General features: G+C 39.1%; 1 protein-coding gene across 1 annotated transcript; it reads right to left on the bottom strand.

Annotated features, from left to right (window-relative positions):
* Window positions 1-9,314: 9,314 nt before the first annotated feature.
* LOC141790014 (uncharacterized) lies at window positions 9,315-12,712 on the bottom strand. The gene is made up of 2 exons (XM_074669644.1): window positions 12,083-12,712; window positions 9,315-11,926 (listed from the first exon to the last, which is right to left on the bottom strand). Exons 1-2 carry the CDS (start codon window positions 12,702-12,704, stop codon window positions 9,315-9,317), a joined length of 3,234 nt encoding a protein of 1,077 aa, XP_074525745.1. The 5' UTR covers window positions 12,705-12,712.
* Between the last annotated feature and the right edge of the window lie 7,578 nt (window positions 12,713-20,290).

Raw genomic sequence — 20,290 nt, 5'->3', positions numbered from 1 at the left:
GTTTTACTGCATGACATATTTAAGGCGTGGAAATGGAAAAGTGCAATCAAATGTTGCATACTGACATAATTCACAATGGGCACTAACAAAAATGAAAAATGTACATGTTTATTTACGCAGGAAAAGCTGAACCTAGCTAATAACTTCAATTTCATTTTTGCTGTTTTGAAACTCAAAAATGTCACTGGCCCATTAACACCTAACAACATGTCTGAGCAGAGCGTCTTCCTCTTTCTCTGATGCTAGGTTCTGGTCACAAACTTCTCAGTAGTGATGGGTAGATGAGGCTTCATGAACCGCTGCGGCACATTACCCAAACTGTATTGATACTGTGTATCTGTGTCACTCAATACTGACACCTGCTGGATCTTAAACATCATTGCAAGTAACTGAGTTGAGAGACTTTACTGGTGAAGTGATTCAACGAATATGCAAAATTCTTTGAGTTATTGTACTTTGTATGGCTCATTGTGTTGTAATCTAAATTGAAATATCTTTTTTTTATCTTTAAAATATAAAGTCAATAAATAATGTGAACATACGTAACATGACAATCAAAGTGCAAGTGTTGTGAATGATGGTTTTGCCTACGCACTTGTTTTTGAGGCAGGAAGGTTTTTTGAATAAAAAACTGTGGAAACTGACAGTATGAAAGAAGAAAATAAAAACAAAAACTTTACTTGCAGATACAAGATTAAAATGGTCCTCTGAAGGAAAGAACTCTGCTTCAAAAGATTCGTGATTAATTTGGCAGAAATGCACATTTTGGTGCCTTAGTGGCAGGTGACGCAGCCGCTGTATCAATCACGTGACTTTCTCAAATTATTCTCCTAAGATAATTAAAGGTTAAGTGTTGAGTTTTTGGAAAGGCTGATTAAAAAACGGATTTCTCTGTCATTAATACCTGATGATGATCATCTACAAACATTTAGTTCATTTAAGAAAAACCTTATGTTTGCATAGTACATCGTAATAAAACCACAACTTGAGTTACAGACAAACTAGTTCCAAAGTGGTTCGGTGGGAATTTAAGGCTCTAACTTAAGACGGTATCTTTTTAGGGCTGCAGCAGAACACTGGTTATTTATTCAGCTTAAATGTTAGAATACCACTGAGAGCGTTTTTAGGGTCCTCGTCTGAAGGACAAAGGCCGCCCTAAGGGCGAGGACCCTTTTGTTTTCTGTCAGTTTCTTTTTTCTTCTCATTATTATTTCCTCCGTGCTTTGAGCTTCAATTAGACCCACTAAACGTGCTCAGAAACTCACCAAAATTGGCACACACCCCATGATAGCGCATATTTCAATATGATACCAAACTTGACCCCCAACATTTTGAAGATTTTGGGACGACTCCTCATCATTCTTGATGTTTCTGGTCAGAACAAAATTATAAAAAGTATTTTGAATCTCTGATGCCTGTTTCTACTCCAGACGTGTTCCTGTCTGTCCTGCCCCGTCTGGTCACACCTGCTCCCTGATTGTTTCACCCCACCTGTTTCCTATCACCCTTATCACCTCCTGCATTTAACTTGTTGCCAGTTTGGGTGCTTCCCAATGTGCCAAAATGCAGTCTCCTATCTCCTCTCTCCTTCGCGACACCGGAAGTACTTTGTGAGCAGCCATATTGGAGGACATTCCAAAGCGCCAAATGTGCTCGGAGGAGAGAGGAGAGAGGAGACTGAGCTGGAGGAGGCATAATCGAGGAACCACAAGTGCAGGCTTCGCGCAAGTCTTTTCACTGACAGACACGCCCCCTTGTGGCATATCAGAGCCGGCTATAAAGCGTCAGCTGTCCACATGTGTGAAACCTGAGCACCATGGAGCAAGATAAGCTGTTTTAGTGTAAAGCCTGGCTCACACTACAGGATTCTCACCCAGATTTAACCCAGAGTCGGTCCTCCCCACAATCAGGGAAGAAATCTGGTCAGAGACTAAAATCAGCCCCGATGTTCGTCCAAGATTATCTTCTTGTGTGAGTGGTTGACAGATGAATCTTAGCCTCACAATCGTCTCACAGACTCGTCGGAGCCGCCCCGATAATTTTTAAACATGTTTGATATTTATCTGGATGATTACAACATTCATTGTCACTGAGGATGACAACAGACAATTAGAAAGAGCCCCAGAGACCGGACAGCAGACAACAAATTTAGGCTCAAAGTGAAACTGAAAGGCTCTGGGTCAGCTGACTGCGCGCCCCACTGGCCCACTCCAGCCAGTTCAATAATACCTTTAAAAATAACACATAACCACGCCATTTTCATACAGTAGCAAACTGTTGTTTTATCAGTGATGGGTGTGAGATCATACCATTATTGGCTGATACAGCAACAGTTTCACCTCTGTCCCTCTGCGTGCACGTAATGGATGAAAGGCACCGCTGCAGACAGCTCCACTTCTCTCTCCTCCTGTCCCACCAGTGCGCTAAGCAGTGCTTATAGCAGAATAAACACATTATTTATGAACACAAAGTGGCCCCAATATAAGAATTAAAAACTATCAATCTGGGCCTGGGAAAACGTGACATTTTTCTTTTTCATTCATGAACATATTCATGTTAAACTGATCTAAAAGTGAATATGAATTTTCCGCGGTCGAACGCCCTGTTGTTTACATTATTTTCCTTAATTTAATTTGCCGTCCGTTCAGACTGGTTTATCCAGCTGTGACGCCGTCATCACTAAAAGACGTCGCTTCATGTGATGCTCCGGAGGAGAGGACACCTCAATGCTCATAAAATGAACCTCCTCGTCTCCTCTCTCCTCTCTTTGTTTCCTCGCGTCTCTGGCATGCATCTCTGGTGGGCGGGACTAAGACGCAAGTGGAGGAGGCGAGGATGGAACTTTGGAGCTTTGAGAAGCACCCTTTGTCGTTCTTCATGGGGTGCGTCTCAAAGCCCCAAAGTTTCATCCTTCCTTCCTCCACTTGCGTCCTTCACTTACGTCTTAGTCCCTCCAAAGAGAGATGATGAGAGATGAATGAAATGACGAGAGAAGTGAGGAATCGAGGAGATTCGTTTTAAGAGAAATGAGACTCCTTGGAGCGTCACACCATGTGACTTTTCTCTCCATAAAGAAACAGAGAATCAACAGGAAAATAAATTAGAGAAATAACTAATAATGAATATTTTTATTCTATAACACACACATATCACACGCTGAAGATTTAAACTGTCTCCACAGTAAACCTGAACAGTTACAGCATGAATTAATGTTTTCATTACACTGAGTTACAGAAAAAATAAACAGTGACTTTATAAAACAACCAATTACATCACGTTTGGAGATCATTCAGTGAATCTGAATAATTCAAAAACATCCTGAGGTTTGAACATCAGCCCTTCTTGTCCATCAATCAAACAAGTTCTCTACTATTACTTTCATTATTTAGTTAATTTTCTGTATCGACTTTACGTGAAGTTGACTCACCTGAGGATTTTCTTCTTGTGACACAATCAGCAGTAAAAGTGAAACTTTAAAAAGTGATGAATCCCAGCCACAGGATGAGCTGGAAAAAAAAGTTTAAAAAGTCACCCAGCAGTCAAATGAAGTCTGAAAAAAAAACAGTTTTATAAAACTTAACATGTTGGAGCGTAACTGTGAGGTTTGAAGACGACCTGCTCTGACTCTGTGGCTTTCACACAAGTTTAAATCTCTTCTATTGATGGAGCATTTCCTCATATTTTTGACCAGACCTGTGGTCAGAAGTATGAGGAAATTTTATTCTCTCTTTTTCCTTTGTGTGTGTGCATGTGTGTGTGAGAAATCAAAACTCTCTGCTGCCCCCTGCTGTCAGATAAGTGTCAAAGGTTACAGAAGGTTTGTATTTCTCTGCAGCCACATTTAAACTGTCACAAAAACTAAAAAAAAAAAGCTCAGTTTTAATTGAATCATTTCTATGAAAAATGTTTTAAAACCTTGAAACATTCAAACACTGTGTGTGATATTGGTCTAAAGAGATATAAACCATTTCTTATCCCTTTGATAAAGCTGATAAAACTACACGTCTTTCTTTCAGTGAATAACTTTCTCAGTTACGAGCTCACACTGAGTCTCTCCTAGTTAACATTGCTGAACATTAACACACCCTAAAACAAGTCGGATCAGTTCTTATGATTTTCTCCTCCCTCGGCATCTGAAATGGCGTCCTGTAAATACCTCTCCGCCCAAACATCATCACAGACTAGGGGTACACCCATCACAATTATGTGGCCGATCACCAATCTTTAAAAAGCCTGACCTGCTGATACCAATTTTTATTTTCTATGTATTATAACTGACAGCAAATACCAGCAGGATATATTTCTTATCCATCCAGCAGATCAAACATCTGATTTCAACAGCCAGGTTGTCTGACTGAAGCATATTTTTGATCTGTTTCTTTTTGAGTCCTGGCGTTTTTCACATTTTATTGCAGAGCATATGCTTGTGTAAATGTTTCAGTGAATAAAGTACATTGTAGGTCTGGATGTTCCATCTTAAGTTTTATCATTAACACTAACGTGTGAGACTGTTCTTAGACATTACAGTGAAGTGAATGACCTGACAGACTACCTGCTTTAGAGAGGAGAATTTTCTGTAACTGTCCAAATGGAGAACTTGTTGTACTGACCTGATGGAGGACCAGACAGAGTCTTGCCATGCTGGACGCTTCAGGTCTTCATGAATAACCTGCATGTACACAGGTGTATCAGTATTCCTGTGGATAAATTATAATCAGGAAGCTTGAAGGTTAGCTGCATCAAACACATGAAGCATAGTGGATCATTAGTAAGAAGTCATTTACAGGTACATCCACAAAAAAGTGCAAACACGTTTTATAGTTTAATTCTGTGCATCTAAAAAACTGTCCATAAAAAATAGGCCATGCAAAAACATGATGTACAGATGGCCTTTCACCTATGATCATCACCTAAAGGTAACAAAAACATAAACAATGGGAAGAAAAAAGGCAGATATGAGTCTGTGTACAGTTATACAGAGGTGAGAAGTGATCAGGCTGATTCTCAGAAACTTCAACTACAGTCAACAGAGAATAAGCTAATTCAACCAGACACAGCACCCTCTAGTGACACCACAGTCGATGATCATTTTGAAATTTTTTAAACACTTAAAGTCACATGGTTTTGTAAATATTAATGTATTTCCCCTTCTATTATATAGATTAAGCCCATTTTTTAGTTACAGTGACACAACCCCTACCCCTACAGTGAGACAGACTTGCTTCCTGAAGAGCACAGCTGTACCCAACAATCAGAAGAATGACCTAGCTGTACGTATAAAAAAGAATGAATGAAACACCTCACCACAGAAGTTTACCTCTCTTCAGCCTGACTCTCTCTGCAAACGTTGGTCATCTGTGCTCTCTGGTCCAGAAAATTTCCTCTAGTCTCCAAAGTTCGGATGTTCTCAGGCGACGAATTTAGTCATGGAAACAGGAATTTAAAATCTGAGTAATTAGTTTAATGATAAGAAAAACCTTCAAAGAACGGTAAAGATGTCACATGATATTTTGGAGGTTAAGGGTAAATGGTTTCCAAGTGGTTTGTCAAGTGTCACTAATATTAGTAAAACATAACCACCATTTTTTAGTCCTAAATGCAGGTCTATGCAAAATCCATGAGCTTCTGCTCTGCTGGAATGGTGATATGCAATTTTAATCAAAAACAGCCTTTATACAACTTTATCTCTACATACCAGATCAAAATACTACAAAACCACACAGCACTATGAAATGACATCTGCGCTTGTTTACACCCAGGAAGTGAAACATCATAGCATGTCAGCCATTGGCAAATTTATCTAAAAGTGACCTGCATTTGTCTGATTTAATCTTAATGTAATACCTCTGCAAATCCTTCTTTCAACAGCTCAACAATCTGTTTAGTAAATGATAATGTCCACAGATCATTTATAGTGTTTTTATAAAATGTTCTAACAGTTAAAGCACTAGTGAAGTAATGAATGTGATAAAATAGAGATTTGACTTTTGACCCTCTTTGAAATCAATTCCTTGTTGATTTTTGTTTAGTATAATGCTTACAGAGACCACTCTGTTCTATTTTTCTACAATTCATCAAAGATTGAATAATATACCTCTTAAATTCTTGCTTCATCTAACTGGTATGAAAGATCTCAATCAGTCATGGAAATGTGTTACAGAATTTCTGTGAGAAACTTAAGGAGTCAGTTATTTGAGAAGAGCCTAAACTTCAATAGAAAAACTACTGTGGTGTTCACAGAAATTTTAGGGGATCATTATTTAATATGTAATAATATTTTATTTCAAACATGCTGAATATTTCCGTGACAGTCAGCAAAAAGTTGTCCTCAATTCTTTTTATGGTGTTTTATTTATGATATTTTATTACAGTATTGAGTAAACTCTACTTTTCCCGTGTCTAATGTCATAAGAAGCTGTTTACATCACCTCGGTGGCCTGGTTCATAGCTCTATCGTCGTGTCACTGGCGCCATCTCATGGAGCCCCTGCAAACTTGAGTCAGTCACCCCCAATTTTGTAGCTGGTGGCCTCAACAGTTTCCCAGTCAATTTTTTTTATCTTTCTAAATATAAAATAACGAACAAAAAGCATAAAATATGACATGGGAAATAAAGATATGATTAAGCTTTAAAAGCCTTACATTTTCTCTTTTAAAAGACGCAGATACCATACGGTGACAATGAGAGTGATGAAGAGTCATTTCTGAAGACGCATATCACACACTTTGACTCACCGTTACTAGCTTGATTTTGATGATTCACGGTCTCTTCAGTCGCCTGTTATGTAGAGGGTCACTCCATCTTCACACCCCCGCCCCTTACTCTTCAGGTGGACTCTTCCACGAAGTGTCAGAGGTCAAGCCACTTTCTCTGTAAGGATCAGGCTCAAAGTGACCAGAATACATCAAAAAAAAGAGAAAAGATACTAATTTAATGAAGTTAAACGGGATGAAGAGGGCCAGGGGGACAAAACGATGAAACAAGTGAGGCAGAGAAGGGAAAGGAACAAAAAAAAAATGCTTTGAGGATTTATTGTTCGTTATTGACAGTGTGTGGGAATATCTTGCTGGAAGTAACAGCTAGCTAAGAAGAAGAAGAAAGGGATGCTTGGAAGAGGTGCTGCTCTACAGTCTAAAGGTGAACAGCGTTTTATGTATTATTGCACTATTTATTTATGTATTTGTCCAAAATTCAAAGTTTAAAAAACTCCATTAAAACTGACTAATGTTAATACATTTTACTGATGTACCAACATTTAAAATTCTCATTTTTAAAGGAAACGTTTTTCCCCTTCTCATAGAGTTGACTTCATGTTTATATTTCAACTTTTTTTTTTTTTTGACTCAAAACTATGTTCTTTTTTTCTTGTAATATCATGACTTTATTCTTAAATTCTAACATCTTTTTCATCCTTTAAATGTGGCCCAATCCCCTCTCTCAAACACAAACAATGAAACTATTTTACTATACTTGACATAAAGTTTTTAAGCTTCCTGGTATTATGGAGAAAATTAGTGTGCATACTGTGTCAAATATTTATCTGTCTGTGTGAAATAGAGGTGTTCAAACTGATAAGAGACATTAGAGAAAGTTGTTTTATTCCAAACAGAAAAGTTGTTGTTCTTACCTGTTGAACGTCTTTCTCTGTAACTGATGCTAAGAAGACCAGAAAGAGTCTCTCCATGGTCTCCATGAGTTACCTGCAAACAGCTGGTCTGTGAGAGGACCAGAGGGTGATGTTGCTGCCTTGTTCTGTCAATCACAGTTTTCTGGTCTGATCTGGACTTTCACTCTCAGCTGTGGGTGTTTCTGGTCAGTCCCTGTAAAATACAGTTACATACACAACAAAATGGAAAGTGTCCTCTGAATACGATCACTGCATTTAACAATACAAACTGTTAGAATACATCACTGTTAAATGGTTTATGTGTAGAAGTCCTGGCTTTGATACCTGGACAGTTCCTCCAGTAATGGTGGTATCCTGAGATCAAGGGATAAAGATATAAAAGTCTGGTAAAGTTGTGTCCCAGATAAAACTCTCTCTCTCTCTCTCTCTCTCTCTCTCAGGAAGTCTTGTGTGCAGGTAAAGAATCAACCAAAGCTCTATTTGCCAGATCATTGTAAAGTTTATTAAATGAAAAGCATTTCAAAGAAATCAATGAATGGTAACAAACAAACCAAAGATCAAACAGAAACAATCTTTCAGCATTTTGTTCAGTTAATGTGGTCAGCTTCAACAAATCAGTCAATATTTTAGTTAAAACAACACCAGTTATCTCTTGGATTCCCCTAATTAGTAGTAATATTTTGTTTTAATATTTATTATAAATAGTTACTGAAAATGGCTGATTATCATGCTGATTCATTCCATTCCACTGAAAATATGAAAATTACATTTGTTTTCTTCTTTACATATTATTAAAAAATCACTTTAGAAGTGTCTACAGCAGAGCAAAGGGTAAAAGTCTCATCAATTAAAAAAAAAAACAATACAGAGGAAATAAATTAAGATCGAATTTCAAAAAATACCTCCATAAATTCAAAGATGTCAGCCAAAATCAAAACACTTGAGTTGGGACTTGTCTTCACCAAACATAAAAGAAGTTAAAGGAAACAGAAAATTTTGAATGTTGAAAGTATTATCACTGAGTTTATCATATTTGGGGGTAATACATGTCACACTTTGTTCACAGTCCATCATCTAAGACACATCTTAAAAACAAAAATTAACTTTAGTCTTTATAAATTTCAGAGCACTCTCTCAAAGAGACACCAGTTCACTTCTTCCTGTCTCCCATGCAAAGAAAGAAATTCAAACCAAACATGTCCCTCAGCTGAAGAACAATAACAGTGCAACAGGGAACCAGTAGAGAGCAGCAGATACTCAGACACAAGCCTGATAAACTCAACACTCTCCTCTTGACCAGAGCATCATCAGATCAGATGATCTTTTTTTTCTGAAAAATGACTAACAATCCAGATTTTAATTCTACTTTAAAATTTTATCCAACACAAACACTGAAGAGTTTCAGAAATTCAAATCAGTACAAAAACCCAATCATACATCATACATCATACACAGAAACACATGGAGAAGTCAGCCTATCAGTAGATTTAAAATGAGCTAAAAACACAGCATAAATGCAGCTGTTAATTGGCATCAGCACTGTTCTCCTCGTATGAGGAGAGTTTTCATATTGTTCATTTTGCAGAGCACACACACACACACACACACACACACACACACACACACACACACACACACACACACACACACAAAACCACTGTGATTCTCAGATTATTTTGTCTTTTAGTTACTCAAACCCAAAAAACTTTCTGAAACGTGTCCACCAGGAGTTGTCGGCTTGACTGAACAGTTTCTTTAACAGCTCGTCCATTTCTTTCTCATGTTTGTCCAGCAGTTTTTTCTTTTCTTCCTCATTTTTCTGCTTTTTTGTTTCTTCCTCCTGTTTTTCCAGTAACTCGCTGATTTTTTGAATGTTGTCCTTTTTTTTGGTCACACATTTCACAACGTCACACATTTGGTCCAGGTGTTTCTTCTTAAGTTGTTCTTCACTGTGGACTTTAAGCGCTTTCAAGAGATCATATTTCTCCTCTTTGTCTTTCATCTGTTTCTCATGCTCTTCCTTCTGAGCTGCATACTTCTTTTTGTTTTTCTCTTTGAATTCATTGAACTCTTCAGCTTTCTTTCTGGCTTCTTCTTCATATGATTTCTTTAGATTCTCCTTTTCTTTCTCATGGTTTTCCTGCATGGCTTTTTTCTCCTTCTCCACGTTTTGTCTATTGTGATCCTCTTCTTTTCTTTCATTTTCATACTTTTCTCTTTCGTGTTCCAACTCCTCTTGAAGTTTTCTGAGTTTTGTTTGTTCCTCCTGTCTCCTCTGTTCCTCTTCTTGATCTCTTTTCTCCTGACTTTCTTTTTGTTTGTTCTCCCAGCTCTTTCTTTCCTGTTTCAGTTGTTTTCTGCTCTCCTCCAGTTGTCTTTCAGTGGCTACTTTTTTCTCTGACTCTGACTTTTTCTGTTCCTCCAAGGCTTCAAGTTTCTGTTTCCACTCTTGCCGTTGAAGTTCCTCCTGTTCTTTCCTCCTCCTGTCCTCTTCGTCTTTTCTCTTTTGTTGTTCTCTCAGTCTTGCCTCACGCTCCTTCTTTATGTTTTCCTCCATTTCTTTTAGTTCTTTTTCTTTCTGCTTTCTCTCTTTTTCAATTTCTTCTTTTTGTTGTTTCCTCCATCTTTTTTCCTTTTCATGTCTCTTATGACTGTCTTCTTTTCTTTTCTTTTCATAATTTTTTCTTTCCTGTTCAAACTCTTCTTGAAGTTTTCTGAGTTTTGTTTCTTCCTCCTGTCTTCTCTGTTCCTCTTCTTCATTTCTTTTTTTCCACCCCTCCTTTTGTTTTTTCTCCCAGCTCTCTCTTTCTTCTCTCATCTTTTCTCTGCTCTCCTCCAGCTGTTTGTCAATATTTGCTTTTTCTTCTGACTCCAATTTCATCTTTTTCTCTAAATCTGAAACTGTCTGTTCCCACTCCAGCCGTTCATGTTCTTCCTTTTGTTTCCTCTTCCTGTCCTCCTCTTCTCTCATTTGTTGTTCTTTCCATCTGTCCTCTTTCTCCTTCTTTATGTTTTCCTCCATTTCTTTCAGTTCTCTTTCTTTCTGCTTTCTCTCTTTTTCAATTTCTTCTTTTTGTTGTTTCCTCCATCTTTCTTCTTCTTCATGTCTCTTATGATCCTCTTCTTTTCTTTTCTTTTCATAATTTTTTCTTTCCTGTTCAAACTCTTCTTGAAGTTTTCTGAGTTTGGTTTGTTCCTCCTGTCTCCTCTGTTCCTCTTCTTCATTTCTTTTTTCCCACCCCTCCTTTTGTTTTTTCTCCCAGCTCTCTCTTTCTTCTCTCATCTTTTCTCTGCTCTCCTCCAGCTGTTTGTCAATATTTGCTTTTTCTTCTGACTCTAACTTTATCTTTTTCTCCAAAGCCTCAAGTTTCTGTTCCCACTCCTGCCGTTGATGTTCTTCCTTTTGTTTCCTCTTCCTGTCTTCTTCCTTCCTCTCTTTCCTTTCCTTCATTTTGTCATCTTGTTCTTTCTTTATTATTTCCTCTTTTTCTTTGAGTTCTCTTTCTCTCTTTTCTCTCTCTCGTTTAATGTCTTCTTCCTGTTTTTTCATTCTTTCCTCCATTTCTTTCATTTCTTCCTCATGTTTTCTCTGAAGTTCCTCCCTCTCTTTCCTCATCTCCTCTTCCTTCTCCTTCAGCAGTCTCTCCATTTCTTTCTTTATTGCAGTTTCAGCTTCTTGCAGCATCTCATTGGTGAAGCAGCTTCCTCCATTTGTCTTCACCATTGTGTCGATCTTTGCTATCAGCTCACTGACCTGGGTTGTGTTTTCAGCATCACGGTTATCGAACACGTGGTATCTGCCTCCACAGTCAGAGATCAGTTTCTTGAAGGAATCATCACATTTCTTTTCAATATATTCTTCAATGGACATATCATAATGCTTTAATGAATCTCCTCCAGTTAAAAGGACGATGGTGAACTTTTCTGCATCTTTCCCAAATCCTTCTCTGATTCTTTTTAATGTCTCTTTCTCCTCCTCTGTAAATCTCCCGATGTGTAACACCAACAGGAAGACATGTGGTCCTGGAGCCAGAAGATTGATGCTATTTATCATCTCTTCATGAACCTCTTCATGGGACAAAGTTGTGTCAAAAAGACCAGGGGTGTCGACCACAGTGACAGGACGACCATCTACTTCTCTGTGAGCTTTCTGGCAGCGTTTGGTGACGGATCTTTGGCTTGGTTCTTCTTTAAACTTCCTTTGACCCAGAATGGTGTTTCCTGAGGAGCTCTTCCCATTTCCAGTCTTCCCGATCAGCACAATCCTGAGACGCTCTGAGCTCTGCTTCACATCATCACCTGTGAAATAAGAAGGTCAAGCATTACTTCAAAAGGCAGCGGTTTGAACACCTTTAACTATTAATATAAATGTTAATTTAAACTGTTTATAATTAAAAAAAAACTCTAAAAGCTTATCTCACTCATATTCACATGGAAAAATTTTGTTGTACTTACAAGTTTTCTGGTTTTCAAGCTTAGCATGAAGAATGATCTTTTCCATTTGGGCATGTGCGTACGTTTCTGTTGAGTAGCTTTTTGATTTGACTTTTTGCATCTTTCCCACCATGTCCATCAGCTCTGGGATCTGCTGCTGGTCCCTGATGTTGAGAACTAAATGTCTCCCTCCACAGCTCTGAATGAGTCTCTGAATGTCCTGGTCTTTCTCCACAAAGTTAACAACAGCTGGAGCTGAAGGATCTGACTCTACAGTGAACAGGATCATGGTGAAGTCATTGACTTGAGAGCTGAAGGTGTCCTGGAGGATCTTTAACTCTTTCTTATCTTCATCAGTGAGAGGACCCACAGGGAGGACCAGGATGAAGGCATGGACACCCTCAGGATCACAGAGGGAGACACACCTGAGTGATTCCTCCATCACTGTCTCCAGAGGTTTTCCACACAGAGCAGGAAGCTCCACCAGAGAAACCCAACGTCCACACACCTCTCCCTGATGTTGAACACACTCTGATGAGCTGGAGGCTGAATGAAGACCTGTCTGACCTAAAATGGCCTCTGCTGCTGAAGTCTTCCCTGATCCTCTGCTCCCACACAGGACCAGGTTTAGAGCTGGTTTCATGTGTTCAGACTTTGACTTTATGGACTCTTCACTGAGTTTTAAGTGAGTTCCTTTGTTTTTAGTCACAATGTTCTCAATCTTCTCCATCAGCAGGTTATGATCATCATGTGTCATTTCATGGTATTGTCCTCCACAGTCTTCAAGTAGCTGATTAACTGCAGTGTTAGTTTTATTCTCCATGTGTGTCTGGATCACCAGTGAGTGTTTTAAAGCATCTTGATCAAACAGACTGAGGATGATCTTCAGTGTTTGTCTTTTCTCTTCAGTGAACTCAGACTGTTTCACTAACAGCAGCAGGACATTTGGTCCTGGAGGACAAAGACTCACGGCGTTCTTCATCTCTCTTCTCACAGCCTCCACAGACAGACTGAACAAGTTTGGAGTTTTCACCACAGTCACTGGTTTCCCTCTCCACCATCCATTGGCTGACTCACAGTGCTTCATCTGGAAAGTTTTTGGGTGACTGAAAGCTTCCTCTCTGATGATGAAGTTACAAAGCTTTGTCTGTTTGTCTTCACTTTTTCCCAGCAGCAGGATCCTGAGTCCAGCTGCTGCAACAAACGGGGAGAAGATTAGTGAATGCAGGATTGAAATAAAATCAGTTAACCTTGTCGTCATAAGGGGAACTCCTCTGTAAGCTAAAGGCTGGTTGAGTAAACTGTAAAAGGATTAGCAAATGGTGACTAAGACCCTGTTTACACATCAGAGTTTCAAAAATGCAGAAATGTAGTTAAAAAAAAACAGCGGGGGACTGAAAATGCTGTAGTGGGCATACTAGGCCTGTAGTTGGCAATATAACTGTGGAGACACTACTTCAGCCCTCTACTTAAGTAGAAGTGGGCTGATCATGTGTATCTATTGAATGCGTTTTCACTGATTTACAGAAGTGAAGCAAAAGATGCACATTTTGTTTGAGGGCAGTTGGCAGATTCAGTGGATTCAGCAGCACAAGCTTGCTTTTTACACGGCAACGGTGACAGCAGCGTTTCAGAAAAATCCACTCTGGAGGCAGCTTTTAAAAGTTTCCATTCTAGGTCGGCTTAAACACCATTACCATGCAAACTTAAGGCCATTGCACTGCATGAGGAAGCAAGGTAACCACAGTAAACCCACAAGTACATGAGGAAAGTCCTCACAGGAAGACTGCCAGACAGCAAAGGATCTGACACCAGGAACCTTCTTTTGGTGAAGCAACAGAGCTGCCCACTGTGCCACGACCATTTCCTCATCAGGGAACACTGATGTGTGTGAGTTACAGGAAAGTTTGAGCATTTACCACAGCCACAGTAAACCTTCAGCTGTGTTACGCTACAACAGCCAGCAAAAAGTGTTCCCACAAATTTGATACCAGTCATCTTACTGAAGAGTCTCGTAAAATAATGTTGCATTATGAGGGCAAGCAGCTGCTTGACAGTGGAGAGCAGTAATGGCTGTTTGTGCTGCATGCCACCCTCCATTTAATGGAGACACAGAGTGGACAAGGAAGCAGCAGCTAGCTGCTCTTTATAAAGATCCGTGATTGGCCAGAAAATTGCGATTGGTGCACTCCTAGGTCATGGTGCTAGTTTCAGGCTACAGTGAGTGAGTTTAAAATGTGAAAGTGTGGCAGCCCTACTGTACAATCAGAATCAATTTAGTTTTCTTTGTTAGTGCTGTCGTTCTTAATAATGCTAGCAGCAACATTTTTGCGTGTGCTGTGTAATACCTACAACAGTTTTGAGTTTTCTACTTTGTCAACAAAGTTTCTCACAACCTTCTTTTTCTGACCTCTGAACCAAAACCATCCATCCATTACTGCCTTTCTTATTCAAGGTTGAGGGGGCTGTAGCTAACCCCATCACTGGATGGGAAACTGGTTTAGCTGGATAGGTCCCCAACTGATCATGGTGCTGACACAGTGACAGACATCCACTGGTGCACACACTCAAACATACAAACAATCTAGTGTTTCTTTGGCGTATCAAGCATGTCTTTGGACTGTGGGGAGAAATGGAGTACCCACAGAGAACCTACGTGTCCGGGCAACGCTACACCTCATCTGGTCAGGGATTCAAACCAAAAGCCAACAAACCATAAACTCCCCAGGGTGAAAAAACAGGGCTCCACAGACATGCCTGAGCAGGCTTTTAGTTTAAAAATACAGTTTATGTACTTTCCTACTTTATGTTTCCTGCTTGTTATATATTCTACAGATGTAGAAAGATATATTGATGATGCTATCTAACAAAGCCTCTTTATGCGTTAAAGTGCTGAAAATCAAAATGTGCAAAGCTGTTTAGTTATTTGTTGTTTATGACCATCAATGTTACACAGTTTTTTTTTGAGAAAAGACGCCATGAAAATCTACTCCCGTACTTACTCTGAGTCAGGGGAGCTTTTTCCAAGTCCAACTTTAGCTGGAAAGTTCCTTTAATCGCAGACAGCCCTGAGAAAAGAAAGCCAAAGTGATATAAGTTCACAGAAAAGATTTTCAGATTTTCAGCCATGATCATTTTCTCTCTTACCAGCATCCAGAACAGGTTGTAAGAGAGAGATTCCCTTTTGTGTGAGGCTTTGATGATCTGGTAACGTAGATGTCGTGTCCTCAAATGCTTCGTAGACGACGTGCTCTTCTTTGTTTTCCATCACGATCTGACCCAAACGTGCTAACAGCTCTGAGCGCTCAAGATTTTTTCTTTTCAAGTCTCTGTTTTTACACTTTTTGATCATGTCTTTTAACGGAGGGTGATCCTTGTATTTTTGCTTTAGGCCTGGACTCTCCTTCCTGAGTGGTGATATCAACACTAATGAATGATCATATGATCGATCACTGAAAGTTTCCAGAACTCTGCAGAGACTCTGTTTGTGTTTGTCAGTGAAGTCTTCAGGCTGTAGAAGCAGCAGGAACACATGAGGTCCAGGATCAGAGACCTTTGCACAGTCTTCGACATAATCTGTCAGCTCTTTAAGAGAGCAGTCACTTTTAGGCAGGTTTGGGGCGTTGATCAGAGCTAGTTTCTTTCCCTCCAGTGTTTCACTGATTCTGGAAAACTGGTTTGATTGTTCCTCAGTGCTGAAAAAAGTGTCTCCCAGTATGAGGTTTCCCACTGAACTCCTCTCAGACCAGCTGCTTCCCAGCAGAACAACCTTCAGCTCAGACACTGGGAAAAACAAACATTTCTGTAAGTTTTTTTTCTTTTACTCTAAGTTTCATCACTTTTTCATTGCATTTTCATTTAGAGACATCATATAGTAATCACAGATTTGATCTAATATCAGGATTAAAATTGAGCTCACTGTCAGGTGGTAGAAATTGAAGACTGTTTCTGCGCCTCAGAGGAGACAAATCATCTGAAAAAAAGAAAAATAAATGTAAACACTGATATGGGAGATCAAATGTGTTTACTGCAATCTAGAGTTATGAAAATACATCAAACACTCATCCGGGACACTGACAAATAAGAGTTTGTATGATGTAAAAATCAAAAATCTGCTTTAAGCCTTCCTGAGACAACATGCTAGATGTTTTTTTCAATGTGTAATTTGTAGTTCTGCTGGTGTCACAGTATTTCATTACATTTCTACCATTTTAACAAATTAAAGAATCAGTCCCATTAATAAGAAATAATAGGGGTGTAAATCACCAGTTTCATGACGATACGATACAATATTGATTCTTTGGACAACGATATGATATTTGCCGATATCACAAAGTCTGTCACGATGCAATACGATACAATACAATTCAGGGGCCTTCGATCGATTTAAGACGATATAATGTCCTCACTGAACACAATCAGCAACATTTCACCTGAGGTGAGAAAGAAATACAAAACCAATGGACCAATGTGCTGACCTTTGGGTATGACAGTTTGTAGAGGATTATAGCCATCTGTATGATCTAATTATGTTTTAAAATTAAAACTGGGAAAACTCAGGTAAGGTGCTTTTTTTGCCCCCACAATTACCTTATGGGTCTTACTGTTATACTGTAATGTTTGATTATTATATCAAGTAATGATGCAACACTATAATTAAAAATGACTGATTAGAAAAACTTTACTGACCTCCAACATTTGACCATTTTCTTTCAAACCAAGAATGTGAAGCTTTGATTTTAATTAAACCCAAACATTTTATTCAAAATTAGAACTATCAACTTCACTAACTTAACATTGATAGTTTTTTTTTACTGTGATGCCTGATAACCACAGTTTGTATGTCAGTGTGATCAGACTTTGTTTCACTGTGTAATAGTTGATGTGGAGGAGGAATGACACCAAGCTCTCGCCATTTTACTTTTTAACGATATGAAATTTCATGAATCAGTGGCTACAAAATCAAATCATGAGATAACTCACTGCAGTCGTGTGATGATGCACTCCTGTCGTGTGCAGCATGCATCCTCTGCAGTCAGGTTGACCTTATCTTACCCGGATACAGGAGAGCTATTTTATGATTGGCCGATATGTCTGGATCCCTTTTAGCTCTGTGATGCTAACAGCATCTTGCTACACGTTCACCTACAGCGGTGTGACTCGGTGGGCGCTAAACAGTACATTTTACAGCAGGAGAAATATCAGGCGTGGCGTGTCAGAGAGTGGAAAGGTTCAAATGTGTGTCTCATACGCTGAATGCATGAGGCTAAAGAGGAAACTTCACAACGACTTGTGGTTGGCCGGAAACGGACATGCGTGTCCGGTCAGGATTTCAAAATAAAGGCGTACATTAAAGACCACGATGATGATCGATGTTTAGACTTTCCATCGATGTGACTGGATCATTGCTTAACCAATCGATGTATGGATCTATATCAATGGATCATTACACCCCTAGTTAACAGTAAACTCAGTGTTAATGACAGGTGTGTATCTTGTGTACTATAAGTGTAGTATTTTTGATAGTTTACTCACTTTCTCCTGTGGGAGGATGAGTCACTCTGTCATCACGGGCACACAGACCTGCAAACAGAAGACACATAAACATACAGCGTCATGTTTGAATCATCAATAATGATTTATTGAAGAAACATTTCACCATCTTCACAAAACTTATCTGTTTCTGTAAAAAGAAGACTCACACCAGTTAACGTGCAGCCTTGTGTTTCATTTATCAATAACAACATGGATCATTTTACTGTTTTTATGAAAACAGATCTTTTTCTTACCAGCAGAAGTAACAGCGTGTAAGATGTCAGGCCTTGTTTTCTCTTGTTGTGTTCTTTGTAATTCAGCAGCTGGATCCATGAACACATCACAGCTGATGTGTTGTCCATTGTTCTCCTTTACAATTTGACCCAAACGTGTCAACAGCTCTGGAAGTTCAAGGTTTGCCTTCTCCACATATCTGTCTCCACACTCACTGATCAAGTCATTGAGGGGTAGAAAACTTTCAAAAACACTTGAGCCTGGTTTTCTGGGTGATATCAGTACCAGTGAATGATCAAATGATTGATCACTGAAGTGTCTAAGGACTCCGCAGAGTCTCAGTTTTTGTTCCTGACTGAAGTCTTCAGGCTGTAGAACCAGCAGGAACACATGAGGTCCAGGATCAGAGAGTCTCACACAGTCTGTCTCATGTTCTGTCAGTTTGTCTTCAGAGATGTAAGGACTCAGCAGATCTGGAGTGTTGATGAGAACTACGTCTTTCTCCTTTATCCGTCCTCTGACCCTCAAACATTTGTCTGGTTCTTCCTCAGTGTTGAACTCAGTCTTTCCCAGTATTAAGTTTCCCACTGAACTCCTCTCAGACCAGCTGTTTCCCAGCAGAACAACCCTCAGCTCACACACTGGGAGAGATGGGGATAAAAAAAAGACAATCTAAGGTTTATTGTTTCACTTTATGGCTTATTTATTTTTTCTCATTCCAGTGGGTTTAATAATCTATAACAAAATTTATTCAAAAATACTTTAAACAGGTTTTCTCATGAAGCTGGATTAAAGTTTGACTCACTGTCAGGTGGCAACAAATCCTTGCTTGTACTGCGCCTCTTAGGGAGCAGATCATCTGTGATTGGAGAAACACAGATTCATGTTCTCACAGATAAACACAGACTTTATTACAGTTAACAGTAAAGAAATCAACATTCATCAGTTACCTCTGTATTTATTATGATATATGACATGTAGAGCTGAAAATGTCAGCCTATTATAAACTGTTCCATCAACATTCAGTGTTCCAGGACTGTTTTCTTTTTTTGTCTGAACATGTGAGTAAGAAACTCTTCTTCCTGTTGTCTGTATAATATATAAACAGAGAGAAGAGTCTTACCTGTTCTGGTTAGCTACCTGGACTCACCTGCTGCTGCAGTTGCCATGACGTCACTCTGCTGTAAACACCATAAACTGATTCATCTGGAGAAGAAGATCAGGGTTAGCAATTCGGGGGGAAAATAGAGCTTCTGAATATTTTCACAAAAGAAAAATGTTCAGAGTAGTGTGGAGTTCAACTCAGAGGCTACTGAAAATATCAAATCTTAATTTTGCACATTTTTGGTGTCTCATGTCTGATTCCATCTTCATTTTTATTGTTGTTACATTATTTAATGGATTATGGTTTTGTATTTTTTTTTAGATCAGTGAATCAGGTGCAGTAGGATGATCTACATGTACAAGGGATGGAACGGTTCACAAAAACAATGGTTCAGTTCTTATCACCTTTATTTTTGCCATATACCCTAATAATCCACTATTTACAGATTATCTTTAATCCATTCTGTCATGTAAAGTCATGAAAAACCTGAAGGAATGAGGCTGTTTCCCTTTTCAAACATCAGTAAAGCTGAGTGAACATTGCTAGTTTCAACATGCCAACTGCTCAGTAAGGAAAGTATCCGTTGGCTGTCCCAGAAGTCGCTAAAAGCCACTAAATGACGCTGCTGACTAATTTGCTCATTAATCCATTTGCAAGTAATTGTCATGGACTCTGTAGGAGAGAGAAATAACGTGGAAGAGACAGAAAGCAGGTAAAACACAACATCCTAGATGTGTTTTTAACTACAAATTGTCCTTCTTCTGTCCAGTCTTGTTTTTTTATGTCTAAATATCAACCCTCCTCCTTTATCTGGGCTGGGGACCAGCAGACGTGACCATAATGAGACACACACTTGGTGATTTCATCTGCTGTGAGTGAGGACGTTATTTATTCAGCTTAAGTGTTAAAATACCACTAAGAGTGTTTTTTCATTTTTGATTTCACTGAGATTTTGTATGTGAACACTTAGGGAGGACTCCTCATCATTCAGTGATGTTTCTGGTGGTAAGAAATGTTTCGGACAGTTGATAAAAAAATATAAAAACTATTTTGAATCACTAACGCCTGTCTCTGTTTTGGACGTGTTCCTGTCTGCTGCCCCCGTCTGGTCACACCTGCTCCCTGACTCTTTCTCCCCACCTGTGTCCTATCACCCTTGTCACCTCCTGCATTTAACTTGTTTCCAGTTTGTCGTACTTCATGGGGTGCATCTCAAAGCCCCAAAGCTTCAGCCTTCCTTCCTCCACTTGCGACCTTCACTTGCTTCGTCCCTCCCAGGAGAGATGCTGAGAGATGAATGAAATGAAGAGAGAAGAGAGATATCGAGGAGATCCGTTTTAAGAGAAATGCGACCC

Source organism: Halichoeres trimaculatus, unplaced genomic scaffold (assembly GCF_033239565.1).
Source record: "Halichoeres trimaculatus isolate MK-OKI-2021-1 unplaced genomic scaffold, fHalTri1.1 fHalTri1_scaffold_5, whole genome shotgun sequence".
Classification (NCBI taxonomy): Eukaryota; Metazoa; Chordata; class Actinopteri; order Labriformes; family Labridae; genus Halichoeres; species Halichoeres trimaculatus.
Note: the sequence above shows the minus strand (reverse complement) of the source record. Positions and strands in the feature narration are given on the sequence as shown.

What these genes read in the sequence shown, in the direction of transcription:
- LOC141790014 (XM_074669644.1), bottom strand. Translation starts at nt 12,704, where the DNA reads ATGAAACCAGCTCTAAACCTGGTCCTGTGTGGGAGCAGAGGATCAGGG. An exon ending in GCTTGAAAACCAGAAAACTT is followed by an intron (nt 11,927 to 12,082) that starts GTAAGTACAACA and finishes CTTATTTCACAG; the next exon opens with GTGATGATGTGAAGCAGAGC.